Source organism: Rhipicephalus sanguineus, chromosome 5 (genome assembly GCF_013339695.2).
Source record: "Rhipicephalus sanguineus isolate Rsan-2018 chromosome 5, BIME_Rsan_1.4, whole genome shotgun sequence".
Taxonomy (NCBI): Eukaryota; Metazoa; Arthropoda; class Arachnida; order Ixodida; family Ixodidae; genus Rhipicephalus; species Rhipicephalus sanguineus.
Window position 1 is genome coordinate 195307008 of NC_051180.1, and position 27480 is coordinate 195334487.

At 44.6% G+C, this 27480-nt stretch overlaps 1 protein-coding gene across 1 annotated transcript in view; it reads left to right on the forward strand.

Annotated features, from left to right (window-relative positions):
- Window positions 1-3457: 3457 nt before the first annotated feature.
- The window catches only part of LOC119394554 (indian hedgehog protein), a 349717-nt gene continuing 325694 nt past the window's right edge, over window positions 3458-27480 (forward strand). Inside the window, exon 1 of the mRNA XM_049415828.1 lies at window positions 3458-3801. Within this exon, the coding sequence (XP_049271785.1) occupies window positions 3493-3801 (309 nt within the window). The 5' untranslated portion in view covers window positions 3458-3492. The remainder of the gene's footprint in view (window positions 3802-27480) is intronic.

Genomic DNA, 27480 nt, shown 5'->3' on the forward strand with positions numbered 1-27480 from the left:
ATGCAGACGACACAACAATTGTTAACACTGATAAATGCCTCCAATCTCTGACACAAAAACTAAATCATGACCTTTCAGGCTTGGCTGCTTGGTGTATCCATAATAAATTACAAATAAATCCCACTAAAAGGAAATTCGTTGTTTTCCACTCTCACCAACGTGAACATAATTATATCCCGCCAATATTTCTAAATCAATTCGCAATTGAAGCAGACGATGCGGCGACCTTCTTGGGAAATAAACTGAACCGTCATTTGAAATTTCATTCGCATGTTGCATACCTGCGAAAAAAAATTGCTTACGGCATACGTGTTCTAATTAAATCCCGCGATATATTTTCTAAACGCACATTACTTTCATTGTACTACGCTTTTATTCATTCTCATATTAATTACTGTATCACATCTTGGGGCAATACCTACAGCAGTCATCTCGTCTCCCTTCAAACTATGCAAAATCACTCTAGTAGAATACTTACCCACAGTCATTATCGCAGTGATGCTAAAGCACTCCTGCATTCCAACAACACCCTAACAATCGAGAACACTTTCAAATATAATCTAGGAATACTAGTTTTCAAGCAAATAAGAAATCAGCTCCCGTTGTTTATAATCCCTCCATCAAGTCTTGAGAATACAAACTTGACAAGGTTTGCACAAAATCACAATTTTATCTTACCTGTAGTTAATACTAACTAAGGCAAACAAACAGCCCACTTCACTGGAATGTATCTCTGGAATACTATACCTTCAGGAATAAAAACCTCGAAATCAATCGGCATATTCAAAAAAAGATATGAAAACTTTCCTCTCATGCATTCCATATTCTGGATAGTTTTAGTCACTTCTATTACTCCCGCTCCCTTTCGAGCCTTCTCACAACCTAATGTTAACGCAGCATCGCATCATCATCCTACATTGCTGATATCAGATGTCTATGTTTAGTTTTCTTTTTCGTGGTTTATTTTTTATTATCTTTCACCATGGTAATTATCTGAAAACTGTTTAGGAGAGTTGAATTACCTCTATTTTTTATGTTGTCTAATTTCAGTTTTCGTTGCTGCTTTCTGCTAATGATTTTCTTAAGTAGAACTCCTTTTTTTTCTTTTTTACCTGCGATGTATTTTATTACCTGTTTTCTGTACCACTGTTTGCTGCATCAATTAATTTTTTCTATATTCGCTACTGTAGGAGGTCCCGATTCAGTCTCTCACTATGGGACCTCCTTCTGTATACACAAATTTTGTAATTGATTCGATGACTAAATAAAACGATTTCTGATTCTGATTTCACCTTGCACGTATTTGCCATGTACGTGCGTCTTCATCCCTTCTGTGACGTGTCGCAGATTATTTGCAATATTTTTGTGCTTCGCAGAGGTAAAATCATTTGCGTGCCGTGTTTGAGACGTGTTTTAGTTCACCTTGCACGTATTTGCACAGTGCGTGCGTCTTCAACCCCGCTGTCACGTGACTAAATATTTGCAATAGTTTTGTGCTTTTCAGGATGCAGCCGTTGCCCACAACGAGCAGAATGCTGTGTGCCCTGGCGCGTACAACGCCTGCCATCTATCGCTTCCGTTGGAGCAGCTTCACAGAAAGGACTGTACGAGATATGACTACGCGGCTGAACCTGTATTGGACATTTTGTAGTGAATTCAATGAAAGAAAGCAGAAACTTCATATGTATAGAAAAAATAAAATGTTTCATTGTCTCACTTTTGTCTTTCGTTGTCGCACTTTGTGACACACGCATGACTAAATATTCTTTTGCGTGCTCTTTTCTGTGGCAATTGTTGCTCACCGCGGAAAGAAACACGCGAAAAAAGTATTGCCTTGCGGAGAGTAACTGTAGAAAATCATCCCTGGGATAAAAAGTTCATCCGAATGGAGCGTTTGAGTGGACCGACCTTTGGTGCGGCGAGGTGCAACTGCGAGGACTAAAAGTAAGCCCAATCTCGGCTAACTTTTTCTTACAGTGTGCAAGACGTGCAGGGAAAGTAGCGCTTGCACGAGGCTTCAGGACGAGAGTGGGAATGCTGTCCGCAGCAGGAGAAACTGCTCGTTTTGCTTCATTATTTACTCGAGGCACGGCTCGCAACAACACTCGTAGATACTCGGGGCCTTGGTCAGATGAAATTGAAAATAATAAAATCATACAATACACCCCTGGAGTAGTGTGAATGACACTCTTTACCTCGTCCTCATAAATGTAGAGCACTTTTTTGTACAAAACTGGCAACCGCAAACAAGACTCGCAAGAAGTTGAGAAATTAAGTGATTCACTAAGGGAGTCAGCCGAGGCAACAGCTCAACATGAAGGAAAGTAAAATTTAACAAATTAACCTGCTGCTTGTTAAAATATTTATTAATAAAAATAGTTTTATTTCAAAAGAAAAGTAGAGAAAACTCCAGCGGAAAAAGAGAAATATTCCGCATGTTAAACAACTTTATTAGGTGAAACAACTTTATTTGGTCCAGAACATACGTGACAGGGTGGTTCTTATGTGAGTGTCGCTCTAACATTCCGCGTTGGGCGCGGTACGCCTAGAACCGCGGCGCATTGTTGCGCATGCATTTTGCGCAGCTTCACAGATCGCTTTCTGACGTTCACTTGGTAGAGTAGAAAACGAAGGAAGTGCCTCGCAAATAAAGATCTCTCTATCATTCTTCGAGAGTTAACTCACATATCTTTACTGTAATATTTTGGCTTGTTTTTCACTCCTTAGCACTGTCCTTCCTGCGTTTCTTTCCCACACGTGTCCAGCTGATGTAGTTCTATGATTCCCAAGTCAAGTTGCATTAAACGTGTACCTGTGAGGTACACCTCATTTCTGTTTTCCATATTTACGAGCACAACTATGCGCATTATTCACGCTTGCACTGATGAAGGTGCCCCCCCCCCCCCACACACACTAATTTGCATAGCAATGTTACCTTGGGACTTCCTATGCGCCTTGGTGCCTGTCTGATATATATATATATATATATATATATATATATATATATATATATATATATATATATATATATATATATTATATATATATCCCAATAACAGCACTCCTACAGTTGCCACCATTCACGTAAAAAGAAAAACGCAAGTTCCTTGGTGAGGAACGCTAACGAAGACTTAACGAAGACAGAAAATTTCGGGAAGGATTTCGACTCTTCCCTCCCCTTGGCTATGCTTGGCACCTCGGCTACGCTTGTGGAAGCGGAAAATTGAGTGCACCTTTGGCTATCCGGAAGCGAGCGTAGTGCATGAGCGAAGCGACGGGGAGAGGCCGACGATGGGCGCCGCTTCGTGGGGGGCGAGGAGCAGGGCGGTCCCTTCGTGCTGTACCGGAAGTGGGCGCCCATGTCACGTGACGCCGAAGGTGGAGCTTGTGCCAGCCAATGCGAGCGCGTCCGTCGGAGCGCAGCGCGCGGCACCGCCGAAGGATCCGAGTCGCGCGTGCGACGATGGTGCTCCTCCGCAGGCGGATCTGAGGATGCGCGACCCCCCCGGCTTGGTCCGGTGCTGCTACGCGCTGCTGCTGCTGCTGCTGCTGCCGTGCGCGGTGCGAAGTTGTTCTCCGGGACCCGGCGGCGGCCGCCGGCGCAGTCCGCGCAAGCTGACGCCGCTGGTGTTCAAGCAGCACGTGCCCAACGTACCCGAGAACATGCTTGCGGCTAGCGGACTGCCCGAAGGACGCGTGGACCGCGGTCACAAACGGTTCAGAGACCTCGTGCCCAATTACAATGCGGATATTGTCTTCAAGGACGAAGAAGGAACTGGTGCCGACAGGCTCATGACGCAGGTGAGCTTGCCAGACGCCTTACTCGAGGAGGGGGCCAGGGGGGGGGGGGGGGGACGCATTTATTGTGCCGGCAATTTCGCGACTGAAAATCACCAATAACACCAGACACATGAAGCGCTCACCGTCAAGCTCTATGCACACCCAAGTCATGAAGGAGCCGGATGTGGCGAAAGATTAACACGGATTATCAGACACTAGGTGGGTACCATCATCAAGGAACTAGAATGGCGAGTGCAGAGCGATTATCGATGGCACCTTCTTTGTCGTCGGCCATCTGGCTTGTCGCCTACGCTGGCCTTCATTAAATTTGGACTTTCTCTGAGGTGTTCGTTCGCGCAAAGAGCGCTCGCGTTTCAATGGCATCCTAAAAACAGCACCGTGTAAAATCGCGCAGGCGGGACATGAAGAGAACGTAAAAGTGAACTTTGTTTGAAGCAACAGGAGTACATACCGCACCGTGCATAAAGGTCACGTGTCGTGCCGTCTTCAAAGGTGTGCGGTGAGAGTAACTTTGTTTAGTCGAGTTGGCTTACTTTGAATTCAAGCAGCGCGAAGAGACTGGTCTATTCGAAATGCTATTAAAACCGACCAAAAAAGCAAGAAGAGCACCAAAGGCAGAAGACAAGCGTGTCAGCGCGGCATTGCGTAGCCTATGCAATAGACAAGAGTGCCTGTACTAATAGTTCGCATGCTATTTGGTTCTTGCTTTTCTTTTTTTGACGGAGTATGCAGCTTTCTGAAATAAAATTCAGTTACCAGTCAACGCTTCTCTTGTGGTGTTTCTTTTCTTGTTGTCTCTTCGCGCTGCTTTAAGTCATATTCCAGCTATAGCAGCTTTTCTGGGGACATTTTTTTTTTTTTTTTGCTGAGAAGAGATACATAGGTGACCCATATACAAGCCCAAATGAAATTTGAGAAAGCTTTCTTGTTGGAACTCGAAAACTCGCAAGAGTTAATCTATCCCGCACCGAATTCTGTGCACGAGTAGTCTTGCTCGAACCGCAGTGGAAGCCATTCAGTGGTTAAGAATGGGGTGGGGTCCTGTATAAACGGCACATTTGCTGCGTTGCGCATAAATCAAAAATTTTTGAACACGTGCGATTCCTTGTTTTACTGTACGCTTTTCAAGATGGCGCCTCGGGCGCTCGTGCCCCGTGCATGTTACCTCCAATGAAATTGATTTTTGTGTGTGCACATCTACCGCTTAGTGTTTGATTCTTTTAAACCTTAGAGCAACAATTTACTCGTCTTTCAGAGAAGTTCTTTTCTGGCATATAAATACCGGAGAAGTGATATCATTTGTGGTAAAAACAACTTCAAACTTTCTTGCTACATTTTGATTCTTTGATGTTCTCGGCGTAAATAACTAATTTTTGCGGTTTATGATCGTGAGGTTCCTGCCTTTTTCTTTTGTTCCCTTACGCCTGTTAAAAGAGTTGCACATAGAGAGGAAATTGTCTAGAAAACCTGCCGTTCGCTGTATGAACACGTGCTGATTATCTAAACTATCGCGTGTGTACAGGCGAGACCGTTTCAAGTCAGCCCACTGCACGCAATAAAGTTAAGTCTGTTTGCAGCCTTCCGTGTCTCCTTTTAACAACGCCATACCGACAGGCCATTCTTGCTCATAATTGTACGCACTGGCAACGGGTCGCTGCGTACTTTGCGTTTTCGCTCACGGTTGCATTGGCATATTTTATTTGATTTATTTGACAAAATAAAAAAATACAAGAACGTAGACATATAATTGCACATTCGGAGGTCCCGAAGTAAAAACTGTCAGGGGGACCTCCTAACAAAAACAAAATGGGGGTTACAAGAATCTCGGCAAAGAGTGAGTCACATATTTTATATAATTTCTAGTGCGTCCATAATAGAAGGGAACACTATTCATAAATAAAAGAATTATTATTATAATCACAAATGATAAAATGAGATATTTAAAAAGTCAAATGGAAAAAATTACAAATTCACATAAATTCAAACAAGGAAAAATGTCACGTGCAACGGACAATGCAAACAAGCATCAAATAAAGGCAAAATTCAAACACTTAAGAAATAGGCAATGGTACATTTTGAAAGTGTGCTGTAAAAAAAAACGTAATGAATTCTATTTGTGTGACAAAATGCTAATGAAATGCTCCATAGTTCTACGTTTGAATGATAATAATGAAGATAACTTAATATCTGATGGTAATGAATTCCAAAGTGAAATTCCTGAAAATGCAATGGTAAATTTCCCATAATTTGTTCTAACTTTAGGAAGAAGTAGATTAAGTTGTTTTGAAAATCTTGTATTATTGTTATTAATGAGGCTGGAGTAAGAAAAACCCGGAATATTGAGTTCGGTATTTATGAGACGAAATATTAGTAGTAGCACCATATGATTGAACAACATGCGCAAAGGTAAAGCATTTAGGGAACTGAATATGGGAGCAGAGGGAGATGTATGCGGCTGAAATGTAATTAATCGTAATGCTTACTTTTGCAAAATTTCAAGCTGATGAAGATGTGTGTCATATGTATACCCCAAGCTGAAAGGCAGTATGAAATGTGACTATGTATGTACGCGTAATATAAAGACATGAGGATGTTTCAATGAAAGTAAGAACGAGTTTTTATGATGATGTGAATAACAAATGAGATTTTTTTAATAAGCGATTGAGTAAGGCAGTAGAAATTTAATTTCTCATCTACAACACCAAGAAATTTAGTACACGGGGATCTGGCAATTACATCATTATTTAAGGAAACTGCAATATAATGAATCAGCAATTTTCTTGAGGAATGGAATATCATAAACGTTGTCTTAGATGGACTGATTGTTAGCTTATTCTTTACGCACCAGGAATGAACATTTGCTAAGTCTGCGTTAAGTTTACCCTGCTCTGCACCAGAACTTTTATCGGATGTGAAAATGGTGGTGTCATCAGCATAAAGAAGGCAATGCGCATGTGTTAATATTTGCGGCAAGTCATTGATGAATATAAGAAATAAAAGCGGCCCAAGTATTGATCCTTGAGGAACACCTATATTTATAATTTTTGATGAAGAAAGAACACCATCAACTTGGACTGTCATGATCTGTCAAATGGTTACGAATTAATTCTAAAGGCGGCCCAGAAATGCTGTAAGATTCAAGTTTGCCTAAAAGAATGCGGTGGTCGATGGAGTCAAATGCCTTCGTGAAATCAATAAAAAGAGCGCCGACTAAAAGGCCTTGGTCGATGGCTAATTTAACCCTTTCATTAAACGTAATAAGCGCTAGTTCAGTAGACAGATCCTCGCGGAAACCAAATTGATCATTTGTTAAAAGATTAAATTTGGACAGGTATTTACTTAGACGATTGCAGATTAGCTTTTCGATCACTTTACTAAAGAAAGACAAAATGCAGATAGGACAATAATTACTCATGCACTAATGGTCACCTTTTTTAAACACAGGAATAACTTTACCTATTTTGAGGCTATTAGGGAAGATCCCATCTTTAAATAATTTGTTTATTAGATGCATTAGATGTTTATTAGACTAGATACACGCAAGCCTAATGCTTGATGGGTGTATAAGTTCAAGACCTGGACCAGTTGTTTTAAGAGATATGATGATATTACATACTTCTTGCGACGTTGTTGGGAATAAGTAAAAGGAATGAAAACATCGTGAAAGACTAACTAACGTCGAATTAGGCTCATCGGTGCCTGTAACACTGAAATGATCACTGAAAGCATTAGCAATATCTTGAGGGCCAATAATATTAGTAGTATTGTGGTTTACACACAATATGCTATTTTTAGTTGTACTGACGTTCAGGAATTCCTTAATTAGCTGCCAGTTCCGTCTAGTGTCACTTCCGTTTTTCCCTATTTTATTTTCGCACTATTTACGCTTGGCATCTTTTAAAGTGGCTGTTAGAACAATCGAATACGTGTTGAAGCGCGACCGCAAGGTATTATTAAACGGCTGGACTTTAAGTTTCTTACGAAGATTATCTCTTTTTTTGATAGACCGCGAACGAATCACTAATCAAAGACTTCCTTGGCGAACTAAACCATCGCGTGATAGTTGTGATACTTGTGCATAAATTAGAACATTATGATATTTTTGCAGAGAAACATTCAAAAGCCTTATTACCGCATTCTTCTTCAAGCACGTCAGCCCAGTCAATCGCACGAACCATATGAATGAATTTCTTAGAATCGAATAAAGTCTTGACATATTTTCTTGGTTGAGGACGTGTTAAAGGACCTATGCAAAAAAGAGTAGGGTAATGATCTGTTGCTGTATATTCCACAATTCCAGCAGTGCTATGATCTGTAGGTAGGCTAGAAAGTAGATGGTCAATTGAAGTATTGGCCCCACCAATTTCACACCTAGTAGGAACAGAAATTAGTGATGAGAGACCGCAGCTGAGATAAGTGCGTAAATACTCGGAGCAAGACTGACTATTAGGGTCGATAATGTTGATGTTAATATCCCCACATATCACAATATCCTTGCTTTCATCAATCAGTATGTTTAGCAACGGCTCAAGTTCTCTACAAAACTCGATGTAAGAGGATGAGGGTGAACGATAAATGCACGCAATTATGATGTTACGCTTGGAGGGCAGCTGCATATTAGTATTCTCGATTTCTAACCATACTGATTAACACAGACAATGACGAAAAAAAAAGGTCATGACGACGTTTGTGTGACAATGCTGATTTCACTAAAATGGCTGAACCGCCAGTACGATAACCTTCGCGATGGCAATATTCAGACGTGTAACCTGAAAGACCGTATATATTCCCGTCATGGGATGATAACCACGTTTCAGAAAGACATATAAAAGAAAAACCATTATCCAAAATGGAAAGAAGAGCGATGAGATCATCATGATGCTTACGAATACTGCGTATGTTTAAATGCATTAAGGATAATGTGGGTTGTTTTTTCTTCAGCATATAGTTTTGGCTTCATCGAGGGAAAAAACCGATTCATCCATGATGATTGAAACAATAATGCAAGCACACAAACGATATGTTTCATTACTTGAGGACTGACAAATCTTTCACACTAGATATCCGATGAACACGGGTATCATCTGCCTTCCTGGCCTTGATAGTACAGTTATCGGTCCACAGGAACTTCCATCCTTTAGACTTCTTCAGTTGTCGGGTGTGAGGTGATCATTTACGAAAATGGATGTCGGTGGCTTCTGTGAGAGTACTATTGCAACTGTTGTGAGCCTCGCCTTCCGAGCTCTGGAAGCAAATTCAGCTTTTTTCGTTCGCGAGCAGAACCGCGCTATAATGTTTGTTCCTTGTTTGGCAGGCACGCGGTGAACAATGTCAATATCCATAGCAGCCACGGGGCATCCCATCTTGTCACCTGAAGTCTGCACGATTGTCAAACAACTCTCGCCTTCAGACTTCGGGATTCCCTTAATTTCTACATTATTTTGGCGTGAATACTGCTCAAGGTCAGCTACTCGTTGTGTAAGGCTCTTGTTACTTTCAAACAGAGACTTGTTTTCGTCACTCAAGGACTTATTTTCTTGGGAAAGGCTCTCATTTTTTTTAATAGAATCATACAATTCATTAAACACACTGAGACTTTGACGCATTTCTGCGACTTCAGAACGGAGAAGGTCGACTTCTTTTGCCAACTCGGAATTTGTTGGCATCTTGAGTTATGCAGATCAAAACACACAAGGCAAAAAAGGGCAGCAGTGGTGACGGCAGAAACTTGTGAGCTATATGGAAAATTTGATGCACCAGCCAGTAGAAGTATACAGAGGATAGTTAGGGGCAATCCTTAAGCCGTAGCCACTGCTGTCGAAGTGATGACCACCGTTCCAGCGCAGTCGCTTATAAAGGCAAGGATCCGTGCGTAGGCGGCGCTGCACACAACGCAGTGATGACGATGCTTGGGTGCCGATCACCAAAGAGATGAACGTCTGCCGCACGTAGTGCTATAGTCACCTTAAGGGGAGATATACATTTTGGCCGCATATATCGTGGCTAAAAGAACCTGCTTTCTTGTAACTGCTGATGCTCTTACGCCGTGCCCCGATGTGGAAACAAAGGAAGCCTGACCTCAGAAGTCATGCCACACACGAGCACAGCAAGACTTACCACGCATTTCACGCACTGCTTCATATTGATTTTGTTATCCACGTCCACGCGCCTCCTTGCAAGACGCTAGCAACAAGCACCAGTGTTGATAATCCTCCAACGTCCTCACGTTTTGTGATCTAGGCTATTGTGCATTGCAGTAGAAGTCTGTTCTTTTGTTGCGATAATCGTGCGATTGATGCCGTGCGTAACTATTGTTTTTCCCGCTCCTTTCTGGATTGCGTTCGGGCCCTAAAAGTATTTTTAATAAATAAATGGAGTCTCGCTCACTTGCACTATAAATATATTGGCTAACCAGCCGTAAATGGTTCTGGCGGCCCTGTGCATTTTAGTGTGCGCAAGCCAATTGAACAGCCGCACGTCAATTATTGGAGGGTACCCTCGCATTATGGACACCGTCGCAAGAAGGATATGTGTGTGGCCAGAAAATCGGTCCAGTGCCCGTTACGATTTACGCATGGATTTCGTCACCTAATTCTCCCGTTGCCTAGCAGAAATGTTGGTGCGTTTATAAAGTGAACGTGTCCACCCTGAATTTTTTATAGTTTCGAGTGATGATGATTTGGAGATGATTGATATCCTACACGTACAAGAAAAATACAAAGCATGGTGTATTTCTTGGAAGCGTTTTACGCAGACATATGTTGTTTGTGTTGTCCCGCGGCTGCTGATACGAACCACAAGAAAGGCATGCATGCGAACCAGTCATACCAGCGCAGACCGCAATCGCACAGCTGCCGTCGCTATATGCTCGAGCACGCAGTTTCTATTCCCAGCCACGACGGCCGCATTTCCAAGTGGTGGAAATGCAAAGGACACCTGTTTCTGACAAGGTCAAAAGCCCTCCACTACGGCGTGTCTCATAATATTATCGTGGATTTTGCCCCTACAACTTTATTACAACGTGCATGTCATAAAATATAAGTGATGTCTGCGTGAGGAGCGTTGGATGTTTCTTGTTTATTTTTACCGGTGCAGGACAAACAAAACAATAAGAATGCTGCAATGCAACTGAACGAACAAGCCAAGTCGGGCAGCATAGTTTGCATTGAAGGGGCCTAGCAACACCATTTCAAGAAATCATCCAGTCAGCATACTATATAGGAGTTTACTGCCCCACAAATCGCCAGAAAATACCGAACTTGTTCCAAGCGGAGTTACAGGGATTTCCCGAAGGATCAAAGCGCTCTTTCTGCCCGCATTGACTAAAGCCGCACTACTAAGCAGCACATGCACCGGCAGCTGTCGCGATTAATGGTAGAGCTCCGTGAGAGCCTCGTACGCACCGTGCGGCTCTGTCCTGAGTCAGCTCGACCGACAGTATACAACAGCGCGGCAACCAGGTCTGGTTACAAACGAACTCACCCTCCAAAACGACCCTCTCGCGGGAACAATCGTTCGACCCGAATGACATGTTTTTGTGCACTGTGAAGACAGAAAGTGGTTGCAACATCCATATGCATTGGCCGCCATACGCCGTTTCGTTTTGTCATGTTCGTCTTGGTAGTTTCCTGCAGCATTGCGCGATCAAGGAGTGTGGGCACAATTTAACGAGGATGTTATTGCTGCATTGTTGGGTATAGGAGTCAGGTGTTGTGCTACTATTTTCTACAAATGTTGTCTATACGAGGGCGCACGTGGTATTGCGCAGCAGACGACACAGCGCTACATCTTCAACTCATGACGTCATAAATCTTGTTTGGGAATGGCTGTATATGTTGTTGAGAGGAGTTTAGAGGCAGTGTATTGAAAGTGAAAATTTGAGTTGGAATGCAGAGAGGCCAGTTTTCTTTTCATTGTATTTTCTTTTCGTTTTCATTTCCTGTAACTAAGCATATTGGCTTATCGACTGACATCAGCAAGACAAACGTTTCATCACTACTCTAAGTTCACGCAGAATGAATTTTATTTCATGAAAGTTGACTTCGCACAATTTATGCCATGATATACCAGATTCTTGTTCCTGGCAGCTCTCGTATGGATGATAGAAACTAAAAGTGCACAAAAACAGGACAGGCTTGAGACACAGGTCTTCGGTCCTCGTCTCGAGCGCTTTTGGCTTATATCATGCCTTACCTCAAACAGTCACCTTATACAGTTCAGCAACAGCGGGGATAGAAGTGCTGCTCCAATTGCTTCAAACTGTTCCAAAAGAGAAATTCTGCTACATGCTGCTCTAAACTATAAATTTTGTTAGTAACAGCTCCGAATCTACTCGAATATGGCGCTGGGAAAATGAAAACATTGAACTTTACCTGTGTGACCATGCAGCTAGCCTAAACAAAACCAAAAACAAGCTGTGTACTATTATGCAGATGCAGATGTATGCAGATTAGTATGCTAGTATGTAGTATGCAGCTTCTACACTAGCAGCATACTAGCATATTGGTATAGTGCCACAAGTACTGGCATTGTCTGATATAGTTGCACATTTGTACCTCAAACATACTATTTCGGTTCGGTATCACAACTGCTGCTGGGACGACTGTGACTGATTACATTTATCGCTTTATCAGCTTTGACCTCATTTATGTCACAGGAACTGGCATTTTAAGCTGTCTTTTCTTATTTTAAACGCAGGCTATTTTGGTGAAGTATAAAATAACAGATTGCTTTGATCTCGTACCGATTGTAAACTGTTGTACGTAAGTGTGGTAACTTTTATAATTTGGTGCTCAAATTGATCAGTTTTACAAGTACCTGCAATTTAAATATATAGCTAAACTTACTTAGTGTTCAATGACCTTCCACCTGGCTAATTATTTCTTTGTTGCAATGTGCTGTGATTACTGCATGTGCAATGTGCTTAATAATAAAGATTAATATTTATGAGATGCTTAAATTGTGCCTGAAACTCCAGTGGTCGTTTGGAATATTTTTCCATCTGCTTCGAAAACACCAATGGCTACTCTAAACTGGCATTTTTTTTCTGCTCCAGAATCTGCTCCAAAAAGCAGAATGTCGCTTTCATCACTGCAACAGTAAAACTGTTTGAACACATTTGAAAGCAGTGAAAAAAAAAGCCGGCAGATCCCGCGCATTGTGGGAATCGATGTAATGCGAAGCAGCCAGCAAGGAGCTGCATACATCGTCTTGTATGTCATTGAGGAAAATGCGTGTCATGGTTTTCATGTTAACTCCTATTGTTTATGTTCGTCACACAGTAACGTCGCGCAATACCAACTTCGGGGTAGATCAAGCTAGCGAAACGGCCGCCAGTGCAACATGAGCGTGGCACGTAAGTCATGCTGTACATGACGTGTCATGATTTTCATGTTAACTCGTAATATTTATGTTCGTCACACAGCCACGTCACGAGATACCAATTTTGGTGTATATCAAGCTAGCGAAACAGCCGCCAGCGCACCATGAGCGTGGCAAGTAAGTCATGCTGTACATGACATGAGTGTCATGATTTTCATGTTAAATCTGTGATTTTATGTTCGTCATACAGTCACGTCGCGCAATACCAATTTCGGGGTAGATCAAGCTAGCGAACGCCGCCAGCGCCCCATGAGCGGGGCATGTAAGTCATGCTGTACATGACATACGTGTCAATTTTCGTGTCAACTCGTGGTATTATGTTCGTCACACAGTCACGTCGCAAGATACCGATTTCGGTGTATATCAAGCTAGCGAAGCGGCCGCCAGCGCACCATGAGCGTGGCACGTTTAGTCATGCTCTACATGACATGCGTGTCATGATTTTCATGTTAACTCGTGTTATTATGTTCGTCACACAGTCACGTCCAAAGACGCCAATTTCGGGGTAGATCAAGCTAGCGAAACGGCCGCCAGCGCACCTTGAGCGTGGCACGTAATTCATGCTGTACATGACATGCGTGTCATAATTTTCGTGTTAACTCGTGGTATTTATGTTCGTCACACAGTCACGTCCGAAGATACCAATTTCGGGTAGATCAAGCAAGCGAAACGGCCGCCAGCGCCCCATGAGCGTGGCACGTAAGTCCAGTGCTGTACATGACATGGCGTGTCAAGATTTTCATGTTAACTCGTGTTATTTATGTTCATTGCACAATCACGTCGCAAGATACCAATTTTGGTGTATATCAAGCTAGCGAAACGGCCGCCAGCGCACTATGAGCGTGGCACGTAAGTCATGCTGTACATGACATGCGTTGTCATGATTTCATGTTGACTCGTGTTATTTATGTTCATTACACAATCACGTCGCAAGATACCAATTTCGGGGTAGATCAAGCTAGCGAAGCGGCCGCCAGCGCACCATGAGCGTGGCACGTAAGTCATGCTGTATATGACATGCGTGTCGTAATATTCATGTTAACTCGTGGTATTTATGTTCGTCACACAGTCACGTCCGCAGATATCAATTCGGGGTAGATCAAGTTAGCGAAACGGCCGCCAGCGCCCCATGAGCGTGGCACGTAAGTCATGCTGTACATGACATGCGTGTCATAATTTGGTGTTAACTCGTGGTATTTATGTTCGCCACACAGTCACGTCCGAAGATACCAATTTCGGTGTATATCAAGCTAGCGAAACGGCCGCCAGCGCACCATGAGCGTGGCACGTAAGTCATGCTGTACATTGTTTATTGTTTATTTTTGCAGGAAAAAAAATACAAAATTTCCCTGCGGGAGGCAAAGACTAAAGGCTAAATAGCCTGACGAGGTCTTGACCTCCTGATACAGTCTGCGTCAGTGCCACATCATACACATTTACACATCAGTAACATACACATATACAAATAAGTGACATATTATACACATATTATACACATTTCAGTAGTATGAGATATTACTTGGTTTTATGCTATCATATTCATGTTTTTTTTTTCATACATATACATTCACAAAGATTTATACATTCAGAACGTGCTTACTTCTGCACAAATACACAAAAATGTTTTACAAGAAACAGGCTTCCTTCTACATAATATACATTCGGAATATAATTTTCATAAAGAGAAAACAATATTGGAATCAAACGATTCTGTTTTAATATCATTGTTCACAGCAAAGAAAAAAAAAAGGGAATCAACTAAGTATACAAGTATTCCTAAATTTAAATGCCTATGGATCCACTATGACGTTAGTCGAAAGAAGAAATGATTTATGATGACATTTAAATTTTTTTTGTTTTCAAAACATGCGTGTCATAATTTTCATGTTAACTCGTGGTATTTATGTTCGTCATACAGTCACGTCCGAAGATACCAATTTTGGTGTATATCAATCTAGCGAAACGGCCGCCAGCGCACCATGAGCGTGGCATGTAAGTCATGCTGTACATGACATGCGTGTCATGATTTTCACGTTAACTCGTCTTATTTATGTTCCTTACACAGTCACGTCGCAAGATACCAATTTTGGTGTATATAAAGCTAGCGAAACGGCCCCAGCGCACCATGAGCGGGGATGTAAATCATGCTGTACATGACATGCGGGTCATGATTTTCATGTTATGACTTGTCATTGATGTTTGTTATACAGTCCTGTTACGCCATAGCAATTTTGGTGTTCATTCGATTAACCAAGCGACCAGGAGAGCACAAAGTCGTAGGCGGCTAGATAGATAGATAGATAGATAGATAGATAGATAGATAGATAGATAGATAGATAGATAGATAGATAGATAGATAGATAGATAGATAGATAGATACGCTCAAAGTCGCAGAAGTTCGCTAAGAAATGCTTCGCATTTAAAACAAGGACAAAAGAAGATAGGAGGGCTAGCCACAGCGCTAACAGTGAATTTGAAGCAGGTTGCTGAGCAGGGGCCTAGCCAGGGCGGGGGGGGGATTCACCCCCCCCCCGCGAAATTTTTCAGTTTTGCTTACGTATATATACACGCGCCCAAACAAACGCACGCGCGAACATATATAAAGTATGGTTGAACCCCCCCCCCCCCCCCCCGAAAAAAATTTCTGTCTACGCCCCTATTGCTGAGCTAGTTAGAGCACTGAACTTTGATGCATTTCAAGCGCTTAGGCGAAATAAGAAAAAAGATGGTTGATCCCTCCGTCCTAGGAATTTGAATAATACGAAAGTAAAGCATGCCCTTACAGAAGTAACTGAATGTTTACTGTACATTGATATAAGAGAGTTTGTACAATGTATATTGATGTCTGGCAGCTATAGCACCGTTTAACGTGGATGCACCCACTTTGATGATTGGTGGTACATCTGCAACCCGACGACTAACGTCCATGTTAAATTATTAAACAAACCCTTGTGGTAGCTGTAGTAGTTAACGGTGAAAGCGTAATCAGAGAACGAGGTGTGATAGCCAGAAGAGCGTCGCATATTGGACGCAGAACTTGGTCGCCATCCCGCGGTTTGTTAAAATGTGATTGAACACCTCGGCCGGACTAGAGGGAAACGCAAAGCGCGTCGTGCCGCCCTGGTAGCCCGGCCGCCATTTTTCTTGGGGCGAGCGCGTGAGCGGGGAACGCGGTGTTAAGGCCCAACCACTGGCATGCGCCGGCACGCGTTCCACGCGCCTACGGGTCAAATGCGTCGCGGCGCGCCCCGTGGAGGAAAAGGGCGTGCAACCACTGGCAAGCGTCGACTGCGCCGACTCTCGCTTTTGGCAGAGGCACAGTGTTGCTTGACAGGGGCGTAGCCAAGGGGGGGGGGGGGGTTGGGGGGGGTTCAAACCCCCCCCCCCGAAATATTTCAGTTTTGCTTGCGTATATAGGCACGCACACATACAAACGCACGCACGAACATACATAAAGTATGGTTGAACCCCCCCCCGAAAAAACTTTCTGGCTACGCCCCTGTTGCTTGATCTTTTCATTTAAAACTCTCCATGTACAGCCTAGAACGATAAGTTATCAATCGAAACGAATTAGACTGTCGTTAAAATATTGATTGTGCTTCAGCCACCACTGTTCTGACTATTTAAGAAGTAATTAACATCGAAATGACGAAAGTAACAACCACGGTATGCACACGTAATCGACATCGGCGCGTGCGCTGCTCCCGCGAACGTAAGTTCACGTCTGCATCGCGGGACACAGCCAACGATGTTTGCGAGATCGCCAACGCTTGTGCGATCGCCTTGTTGACGCCTGCTCACTGCCATGCTATTAGTGCCCAACACGAATGTAATCATCCTGTTCATGAAAATGGTTCTGCTCCTGTTGCTGCTAAAAAGAAGCGGACGAGAGCGGCGTCGCCCGCGCCGTCGGTGGGCTTGACGTCGTTTCTTGGCGCGTACTTTAGTTACGAAAAAAATAAAAAGGAAATAGACGTTTGCTGCAAACTCCAAACGAGGTGCCCTAAAAATTCGTCGCATAACTACTAATACTTTTCACATTACCAAAAAGACGGCTTTCTCGCGTACCACGGGTGTCACCATGACTAATATTCTAGCTGCCTTATATGAGTTACAGTTTATTACATGGGCCAACATTGAGAAGTTTGAATCCTGGTGCAAGCATACATACTAACTCAATTTTTTTTCAGTAGCATGGAAACAAGAAACCAACATTACTGGAAACTCACAATTACTTATGTCCCGTCTAGCAACAAAATGCAGGTAAACTGTTGCACTGCAAGTATGGCCTGACTTTCTTGTTTTCTAATAAATGAATATGCACTGTTCACCAGAAAATACGCATCGAGTTCATAATTAAACAGTCTATCCTCACGCCTTATACACTTCCAGGCAGGGCATGAAACATACTCAGATACCTGCTTATTGTTTACTTGCGCAGCGTGATGTTTTGATTAAGAAAGGCTTTCAGGTCTATAAAACAAAGAATAATTGACCTATAATAACTTATACAGCATTTGGTTCATGTAGTGGGATGTGCAAGAGATCTTTTCTTTGAATTTCAGTGAACGAAACGAGTGGTATATGATGATGTCTGTACATGATTGCATAATTGTTGCTAGGAATGGCTCAGAAAGCAAATTTGCGAGCAGCGCTTTTGGTGAAGATATCGTAGGGCCCGTCCTGTTTCAGAAGCTTTTAGCACCTAAAAACTTTCTAAAGGCTCTAAAAAGCAAAAAATGAAGTAGCATCAAGGTTTATAAACCACCAGGCTCATATACCTACACAAGAAAATCCATTAAAATTATCATGAATATGCTGGTGCACCCAGTACATGTTTACACTTCATATTTTACAGCATTTAGTGAAGTAATAAACAACACCTGAAACTTCATGATGTGATAGATATCGGTCATAATGTTGCAACCAAGCACTGTGTAGAAGGCTTTTGCACGTTGTCTGTAGTTGAAATACGCTCTAACGCAACAAACCACACCTGATACTTCATGATGCGACAGATATCGGTCATAAGATTGCAACTGAGCACTGTCTAGAAGGCTTTCGCATGTTCTTGGTGGTCTACATATCCGCTAACACAACAAACCACACTAACACTTCATGGTGCAGCAGATATTGGTCATAATATTTATTTATTTATTTTCAAATACTGCAGCCCAATGCAGGGCTGCTGCAGGAGTGGTGTACATGAATACAAAAGGAAAGAATGTGTACAGTAATATCGCAATAAGTGCTTCAACAAAAGCAGATATCGCCACCTGTTGAGTGCGACTGGGTAAAAAATGAGAGAAAAAGAACACTAATATCTTACAAGTACCTCCAAAAATCAGATACATTCATTTCACGAACCGAACCAGGTACATCATTCCAGTGTTCGTAAATATCAGAAAAAACTGTATTTGAACATGTTAGTGTGCACAAAAAATGGGTTATGTTAAGATTGTGATTGCAGCTGCGCACTGTGTAGAAGGCTTTTGGACGTTGTCTGTAGTCTAAATATCCTCTAACGCAACAAACCACACCTGACACTTCATGATGCGACAGATATCGCTCATAAGATTGGAACCGAGCACTGGTTTTTGCACGTTGTGTGTAGTCGAAATATCATCTAGCGCAACAAACCACACCTGGCACTTCATGATGCGACAAATATCGGTCATAAGATCAGAACCATGCACTCTGTAGAAGGCTTTCGCACATTCTTGGTAGTCTAAATATCCACTAAGTTAACAAACCACACGTGACACTTCATGATGCAACAGATATCGGTGATAAGATTGGAACCAAGCACTGTGTAGAAGGCCTTTGGACGTCGTCAGTAGTCAAAATACCCTCTAATATAATAAATCGTGCCTGAAACTTCATGATGCGATAGATATCGGTCATAAGATTCGAACCAAGCACTGTGTAGAAGGCCTTTGCACGTCGTCAGTAGTCAAAATACCCTCTAACATAATAAATCGTGCCTGAAACTTCATGATACAACAGATATCGGTCATAGGATTGCACCAGAGCACTCTATAGAAGTCTTTGACAAGTTGTCTAACATAGCTAAACGGAATGTCTTCATATTTCAATTATGCTTAAGTGCATGCATAGTCTAAGTTAGTGCATATACAAAGAACCGAACAGAAATGAAATAGTTCTTGCAATACATCCAAGGATTTGGCATTTGAAACCATCAAATAATTATTTCAGCTGGATTCAGTCTGGAGGAAGAGATAAATATGTGCCCCGTTTAGAATGGTCTCACAAGTGTCTGAGGTTGCAGATGAGGCACCGTTTGAATTCCTTCTAAACAAAGCGCAGCACAGTGATATTGCACTTTCGTTCCTTCTGCACTTACTATCGTGTCATTGTGCACCTCAGATTTCAATGGAGGTGCTTGTCACTTACAAGCTTTTTAGCAAATTAGCTGTCCAGGTGTATAAAAAGCATGTTATATTTAAGTAAACTGTAAAACGATGGAGAAGCGCCATTGTTCACATTCTCCCGTCTATGAGTATCAGGAAAGACTAGGGAGAATGTGTGCAAGAATAGACAACCTGCAAAACAAGGCATGTGCAACTGGGCATGTGCTAAGGTGTAGTTGCACGGCAGAGAAGCAGACCAAGAGTCAAGAAGTGAAATAGCAGGCAACACAAGCAGCACTTAATCATGCAACTTTCTTTTAGGGGCGTAGCTCCTCTTAGTCTAACCTTGTCACGTCTCCGTTGTCCGGCGTCAACGGCAGTATCTCTGTCCAGCGTAAACGGCAGATGGCGCTGTCTCATAGAAGTACATACAAACTACAGTTCAGGGACGATATTCTAGATGCCGCTGTACACAATCCGTGTCGTCATCACGATTTCTCGTCTCATTTCCTAGATGGCGTTGGTCCAATAGAATGGTATGCAATATAGCGCTTGTGTGAATCGACACTAGATGGCGCTAGAAATGCCGCTGCTCTCCGATTGACTGCTGCGCGGGCTTCGCGGGGAGCGAGCGCCTCTCTCCTTCTCCAGGATCGTCGCTGCGCGTGTCGGATCGTTGGTGGAGCATGAACGATGCGCAGCGGCGGGCGCTCGCTTGCCGGCAGCCAGCTGGATCCCGAGACGGTGCGCGCCAAGGACGCCGCTGCGAAACGGGCTCAACGAGAAAGACAGGGCGTGCAAACAAGGACACAAGAAAGAAGTCAGGACACCACAAACGCCGAGAAAGAAGTCAGGACACCACAAACGCCGACTAACAACTGAAGAGACGCACAACGGCTGAAAAGAAAGAAGGCACGAAAACTTATCTGCGCATGCAGATAAGTTTTCGTCTTTTTAGAATGAATACTTACCAACTAGCTCAGCTCTCTGTTATTCTCAACGAGAAGCCGATCACTAGACCATGATTGCTTCAGGAGCTTCGCCCAAGCTCTTCATCATTCACCCGTGGATATGCTGTAATTTTTTTCGATCACCACACTCGCGCACGTTCGAGCTTCTATTTTATACATGAATGTAAATGAGACCGCTGACAGCTGAATGTGTCGGCGTCGCTGGTACCCGGTACGAAATCACGTCACACTGCTACCAACAAGCGCACGCTTGTTGTTAGCTTGGCAACACACGCAAACGATTTGCGCCGAAGTCAACCAATGTTTCAGCTTCGTAAAATCCGCAAATCCTGCTCATGTACGTTGCCACATCACCGAAATGTGTTGGCAAGTGCGATGTTCGCTTTCGGCAATGATGAGGCGAATGGTGATGTTGAAAACAAACACACTGCGGATAAAAACTCCTGCGTAAGCGCTACGCCAAGTCTCTGGTGTCATATATAGTGTCTATGTTTCGACGGAAACAACTGCCGTCAATTTCCTTGAACCAAAGTTCCTCACATGAGCTGGTTCACACGAACTCGATGGTAGAGGCCTAGGCTGAATGCAGACGACACCGCTCTAAATTGACTTCGCGGTAGGCGAGGGCTCTCCCTGACGACTTCAAACCTCCGAAGCATGTTTACACCCGTTCCGAGCACAGATACACACAAATCAGAGCACAGGAGCAGCGACATGCTGCAGTAGTTGGTACGATGTTTTCACTCGGTCGACGATCGCACTCAAGACCGCTCGCGAGAGGCGAGGGCTCACGCTCAAGACTTCAAACCTCCGAAGCATGTTTACACTAGTTCCAAGCGCAGATAAACACAGATCAAAGCACAGGAGCAGCGACATGCCGCAGTAGTAGGTACGATATTTTCACTCGGCCGACGATCGCACTCAAAACCGGCGCAAGGGCAGCCGGCAGGCATTCGCTGGATTTGTCGGCGTGGCTCGAACTCGGCACGAAACCGCGTCCCACTGGTAGCACTCGCGGTCGTTCGCCGTGTCGTCGACGTACTGGATGACAACGCGGTCACTCAGGAGCATTTGCGAACGTAGTTTCCGTGCTTGCGCAGCACTCGGAGGTGCCTTCAAAGCGGCGGCCATTAGGCATAGCGCTCAGAGGTATCGCGGCCTCTGAGTGGTTGGCGCCGCCGGCCTCTGATTGGTTGGCTGCCGTACGCGTGGTGACGTAGGCGAAAATATCAAACCCGTCTTGACCCCTCGCGCCTCGAGGCGTATGGACGCGTACAGCCCTCCGCGACCGACGCCAAGAGGCGAATTTGACGCCTAGGCGCGTGGAACGCGTGCCGGCGCGTGCCAGTGGTTGGGCCTGTACACCTAGGTGAGGCAGGCGCGCATCGCAGAGCTATTTTTGGCTTGGAATAGCATGATGTTATGAGCGAGGCCAACGCTTTTACGACGATTGGGCTAAGACCGCCACCTCGCGGTGTGTTAAGGCATTGACAAAATGTAACTTCCATTGAAAACGCGCCGAATGGGATGGACGTGTAACGCGTTGCTGGTGCCAATCGCGGAGGCCACAGTAATGACAAAATTACTTTACTTTACCTCTCCCAGAGAACAACACCACCCCGCCGACCGGGAGAGTGGTAGATATAAAAGGCGCGTTTGTAAAGGCGCGTCTGTGACCGTGGCGCAGTGGATAGCGTGCCCGGCATCCGTTGTAGCGGACCGAGCGGTCGTGGGTTCGATGCCCGTTGACAGAGCTTTTTTCTTTGCCATCTTATCGTCTAACTTTTTTTCGACGTCATTTCCGTGACGAGAATACGTCACTGAAGTCTTGGTGGAGACCGGCATAAAACACTTTCGTGTTAAAAAAACATGCAAACGCGGAGAGAAAAAGGGACAGCAAGAACGCTGGTCTTCTACTGAATTTATTGCACCGACGGGGTGGGTTTTATACAGTCAACATACAGTTTCATACAGTTTTGTACAGACGCCGAAACAGGAAATGTGGCGCATGTATGTTGCCGCTCGACAGCAATTCACAGTACATAAGTTTTGACAAAGATACTCTGATTCTTTTTGCGAGAGAGCGATAGAGGTAGTGCTTACACAATTTTCACGTTCTTTCAGAATTGTGCAATGAATGTAATGAATATGCCATCTTGTTCATGAGGCCTTTTGTGTACAAAAGAAAAGGAGAATTGTCTTAGCACTGCCTCTATCACGCTGTCGCAAAAAGAAGCAGATGAACTTTGTCAAAACTTATGGAAGGGTGGCCGCAGAACTTTTTGCAGGGGGTGCATCCGCAAAGGCGTGGGAAGTGGAGGGAGGGCATCCAACACAGGCAACGCTTCTCTCACTGCCGTGACATGCATGACCGGCAAGATTAGTCAGTATAGTAATGTGTAACGTGCGAAGTTGGCTGGCAAAACTGAAGGATGCTTCACACGAATATGTGAAGCCTGAGTGTGCTAATCAAACCATGTAGCTCTGCATAGAAAATTAATAACCGCTAATATAGGGGGGGGGGGGTTGCACCACCCGTCCGGACGCCCATGAACTTATGTACTGTGAAGTGCTGTCGAGCGGCAACGTATATACGTGCGCCACATTCCCTGTTCCGACGTCTGTATAAAACTGTATGTTGACAGCATGAAAACCCGTCCCGTCGGGGCAATAAATTTAGTTGAAGACCAGCGTTCTTACCGTCCCTTTTAGGGGCGAAGCTCCTTATAGCGGCACCCGTTCGTCCCCGTCGTAGTAGTGTGTAACCAGTCTTAAAACGGAGGGGGCGTGCACACATGAAGGCTCCCTAAAGACAATGCGCTGCGACAGTACGTGATATGTATCGCCCTCTCCTCTCCTACGCTTCCCCCTCTTTCTACTCTCCTACGGTCCCTCCCCCCTATCTTGCCTCGTGGCGCAGCGGCGCCGACGCAGGCAGCGTCGCGAGGCAGCGTCACGGCAGCGTCTTGATTGAAAAAACCGATCGCTCGCGCTGCACAACCGTTCACTGACCACCCCGTATATATAGGCACTGGATTTTGACCTCCAAGGTAGTGCGTGTGTGCGATTTCTCCTGTGCGTGATTAAACAATGAAAATTCACAGCGTACATGTAAAATTAAAGTGAGCTGCAAGTCGTCATAACACTCATCGAACCTTTAGTGTAAACGCGCCCGATCTCACGTCGGTGATGATGCACTGGGCAGAATTCACGGAAGGTTCACGGTTTACCGATGAACCTCCGCAGCTTCGCCCACTCATCATCATTCACTCCGTGGATATGCTGTGATTTTTTTCTTTCCGTGTTTGCATGTCTTTTTTTTTCCTATTTCGCCTAAGCGCTGGAAATGCATCAAAGCTAGCAGAAATCTTTTAGTGCTAGCGAGTTGGTTCATGTTCAACGTGCCGCGCGAACAACAAACAAAGAACTGCAGCAGATTGCCCTCTCTTGTGTAGTTCTCTGTCTTCCTTTTGCATTTTGCGCAGTACTTTACCAGTTCAACAACTCGAGCAAGTACCTCTAAAATTGAGTGCTCCTTCAAGAGGCCCTCCAGCGTTTTTTCGACTGCATTCTGTAGCACAGGAGTGCGTGTAGTATTGTGCAGTGAAATGAACGCAAACGGAATTATAAGAAAATTGGTGCATGAATACTGGTGTTCAGAAACCTAACAGACGACAAGAAAAAGCTTTCGCATTTTTTTATGCCAGTGACGTCAGCAGTTCCTTCCGACTATCGTCCGCCTCTTTTAGAAATATACCGGACATGGATGAAAAAAAAAAATTGGGGGACCCTTAAGCTTCGCCTTTAAGAGTTGAACGCGATAGCGAAATCCGGCCCCTAGTGCGCACTTCAGCCACTAAGTGCATACTTATTAATGTGTATTGTTACACTCACACACGCACGCACGCGCGCGAATTTTACAGGCTTTCGATCTAAAGCAATAGTCGCATGGCCTCCAAGATATACGCCGCGCGCCGGCCCTCTCGGATGCCATGAAAAGTTGAGACATATTTCTCACAATGCCTCACAGATGGCAGCACATTATCTAGCGTTTGCTGCGTTGGCTTGATATGTTTTCCTCTAGATGGACATAGTTGTCCATTTTTAGAGCTGTTTGAAGTTCGTGTGTGTATTTAGCGGCGATGGCTGCACTATCCCGGCGTTTTTCGACGTAGTTTGATGGGCCTCGCGAATGCGCCTACCGTATGGGCTCGTTTTCGTCGTGACATCTGCAGAACAAATGCATTAAGGAGACTCCTTCTACTACATGGCATTTATGTAGTGTTTTTGTCCGAAACAAGCTGCAAGCAACATCGTGGCTTTGTGGTAAGACACCTGCTTGCCACGCGAACGGCCTGGGTTCGATCCTTATTGGGACCGAAGATTTTTATCGTTTATTTTATTTGCTACTTTGTCGATTTTTCGCTCACGGATGATTTTTCGCTCACAACCAACGGTGCCGACGCCGACAGCGGAATTTCTGTGACACGAGCTCTCTAACGCTACCGCGTTAAAACTACGAGGGAGCACCACGCGAGAATTTCGAAGCCCAGCCGTAAAAAGAAATGAAACCGGAGCATGCTGACAGCTGTGAGCAGCGCATGGATATCGTGGCGGGAGAGGCGTCCGAGGAGATTAGCTCGTGGACTCCGTACGCGCGCGTTCGTTAGCTTTTGTTTTTTTTCCCCCATGAGCGCAGCAAAAAAGAAAATGAAACAGGAGCATCATGGGAAATGGGACACGAACGCGAGGAGCTAGCGGTTTCAGAGAAGGTTGACTTGTGGACGCTAGGCACGCTCCCTCCTATTTTTTTTTCGCTCCATGATACCGGATGTGCGGTGTCATGGCGACCGTTGCACAATACCCCCAATGTCGTGTTGCAATTGCTTTAAGGTATGATATTAAAAAGAAGAATTCATTCTGCCCGTTGTAAAGTGTAAACATATTTGTATGTTTTTAACTGAATAGTGCGAAGCGACTGTGACAACCTTACAAGCGACTTGCCTCGTTAATTCACTCAGAACGCACAACCGCTGGCGCGTGACCAAACGGCACTTCCGACACCGAAAATCGCCCCTGTGTGTCGCTGTAGTAGCGAAGCAGAAGCTGGCTCATGCAAAAGTCTCACTATTTTGTTTTCGGCGTTCCGGTATCGCCGCATTTCACAGTATCAGAAGATGCGATGGGAATGACATGTGCGATTTCTTTGCCAGGGCCCCTTTAAAGGGGTCATGAACCACTTTTCCAAGTAATGATCTAATGAGCTCAGTATCGGAGTTTACTGCCTCCCGAATCAATTGACGCAAAAATTTCTCGAATCCGTCAAGAATGAGCGGAGTTACGGGGGTTCGGCGCCCGCTCTCAGCGCTTTCTCTCTTTTCTCGCGCCGACGAGCCACTGGAAGCTACACAGGGAAGGATGGTATGGGGGAAAGAAGTTACGTCAGCGCGCATCATGAAACGCGATCGCTCTCCCGCTGTGATTCGCGTTCGCGAGTGCGGCTAACGTGTACTGAGGAGTGCGGCGCCGGCAAGTGGCGCCACCCCGTGGCAAGAAGCGCATCTGATCCGAATGCTGCTCTCGATTTATGTCGGCTATCGGCCAATGAGGATGCTATGTCTTTTGCGACGTGGAGATGCAGATCGCGACGTCACCGGGCAGACGCCCCGCCCACCGACCAGAGTGAGAACCGGCCTCCGTTTGAAAAGAGGGCGCCTGAGAAAACAGCAACTTCGCGTTCCGCTTTTAGCCTTTACGCGGCGCGCACGACTCCAATATTTGGCTGAGCAGTTCATAGCCGTGTCAGCTTTCCGCAGGATGTGTTTTTTCAACAAGCCCAATGGGTGCTTCATGACCCCTTTAACAATGGCGCGGCCGCCGCATCGCGGAGTTATAGCAGCACAGAAAAGTGGCACAACAAAGGCGCGCACGGTTTCGTTTATATTTCTTGCCGATTCTATAACATGAAACATGTTGTACCAACTAGGCAACTCTCCTGAGTGTGCGCGATGCTGGGGAGACCGCACATTGCCCCGTTGCTTCCCTTCAATGACATCACATTTATTCTTTATTAATCGACTACATACGCCACTCTGTTGTGATGACGCGGTGAACTGGAGCCCGATAGAATTTAGAACGAGCGGTTGTAGTGCTCACTGAACAATGTAATTCTAGTTGCACGTGCCTCCCCACATTTACAGGCGGTCCTTATCGGTTTTCTTCGAACGAATGATCGGCATGTCGCCACGTATTGCTAATATTCCGTTTATCGACCGATGTAAAAGCGACCGTATCACTATTTGCCCACAGCCGCAAAGATAAGCTCCTCGCGCCTGTATGCGCGCGCATGCCTGCCTCCAGTGGCTGCTCTTGCTGCTTCCCGAGATAGCATTTCTGGCGGGCAACGCAATAGAGCAGCCGCAGACGTCAGCGTGTAAAATTTTATTAATCGCTGGAAACTGTTCGGCCGAGCAAACCGAACCTGAAACATTAAACTGTCACCCCGAGGCAATTATTAGCATGTAAATCAGCTGTCTGCAATTCGTCGTCTTTCACAGGATTTAATTTATGTGCCTCAATCACCGGCAATAAATAGAACACTATGCGAGAAACGAAGATTACATGTTATTTTGTTTCGTGAGTCCTGACTGGTCCTATATGTCAGTTTCTTTAAAGGGACTGACAACCAATTTTCGTGGTAGCTATTTAGCGCAACGGAAAGCTTACCGGTGAGAGTGTGTAATCACAAAATGGTAACGTGGAAAACGCCGTGAAACATTTGTACTCAGAATTTTTCTATCTGGGGCAAATATGAAGTCGTATACACGCGTGACAACACATGCTGCAAACAGTGATAGCGAGAACGGTTCCTGTTCGAGTGCAGTGGTTTACTGCGCATCCGTGCACACCACGCCGTGGTTCGACATGTTCCACTGGCTGTCGCGAAGGCAGCAGCG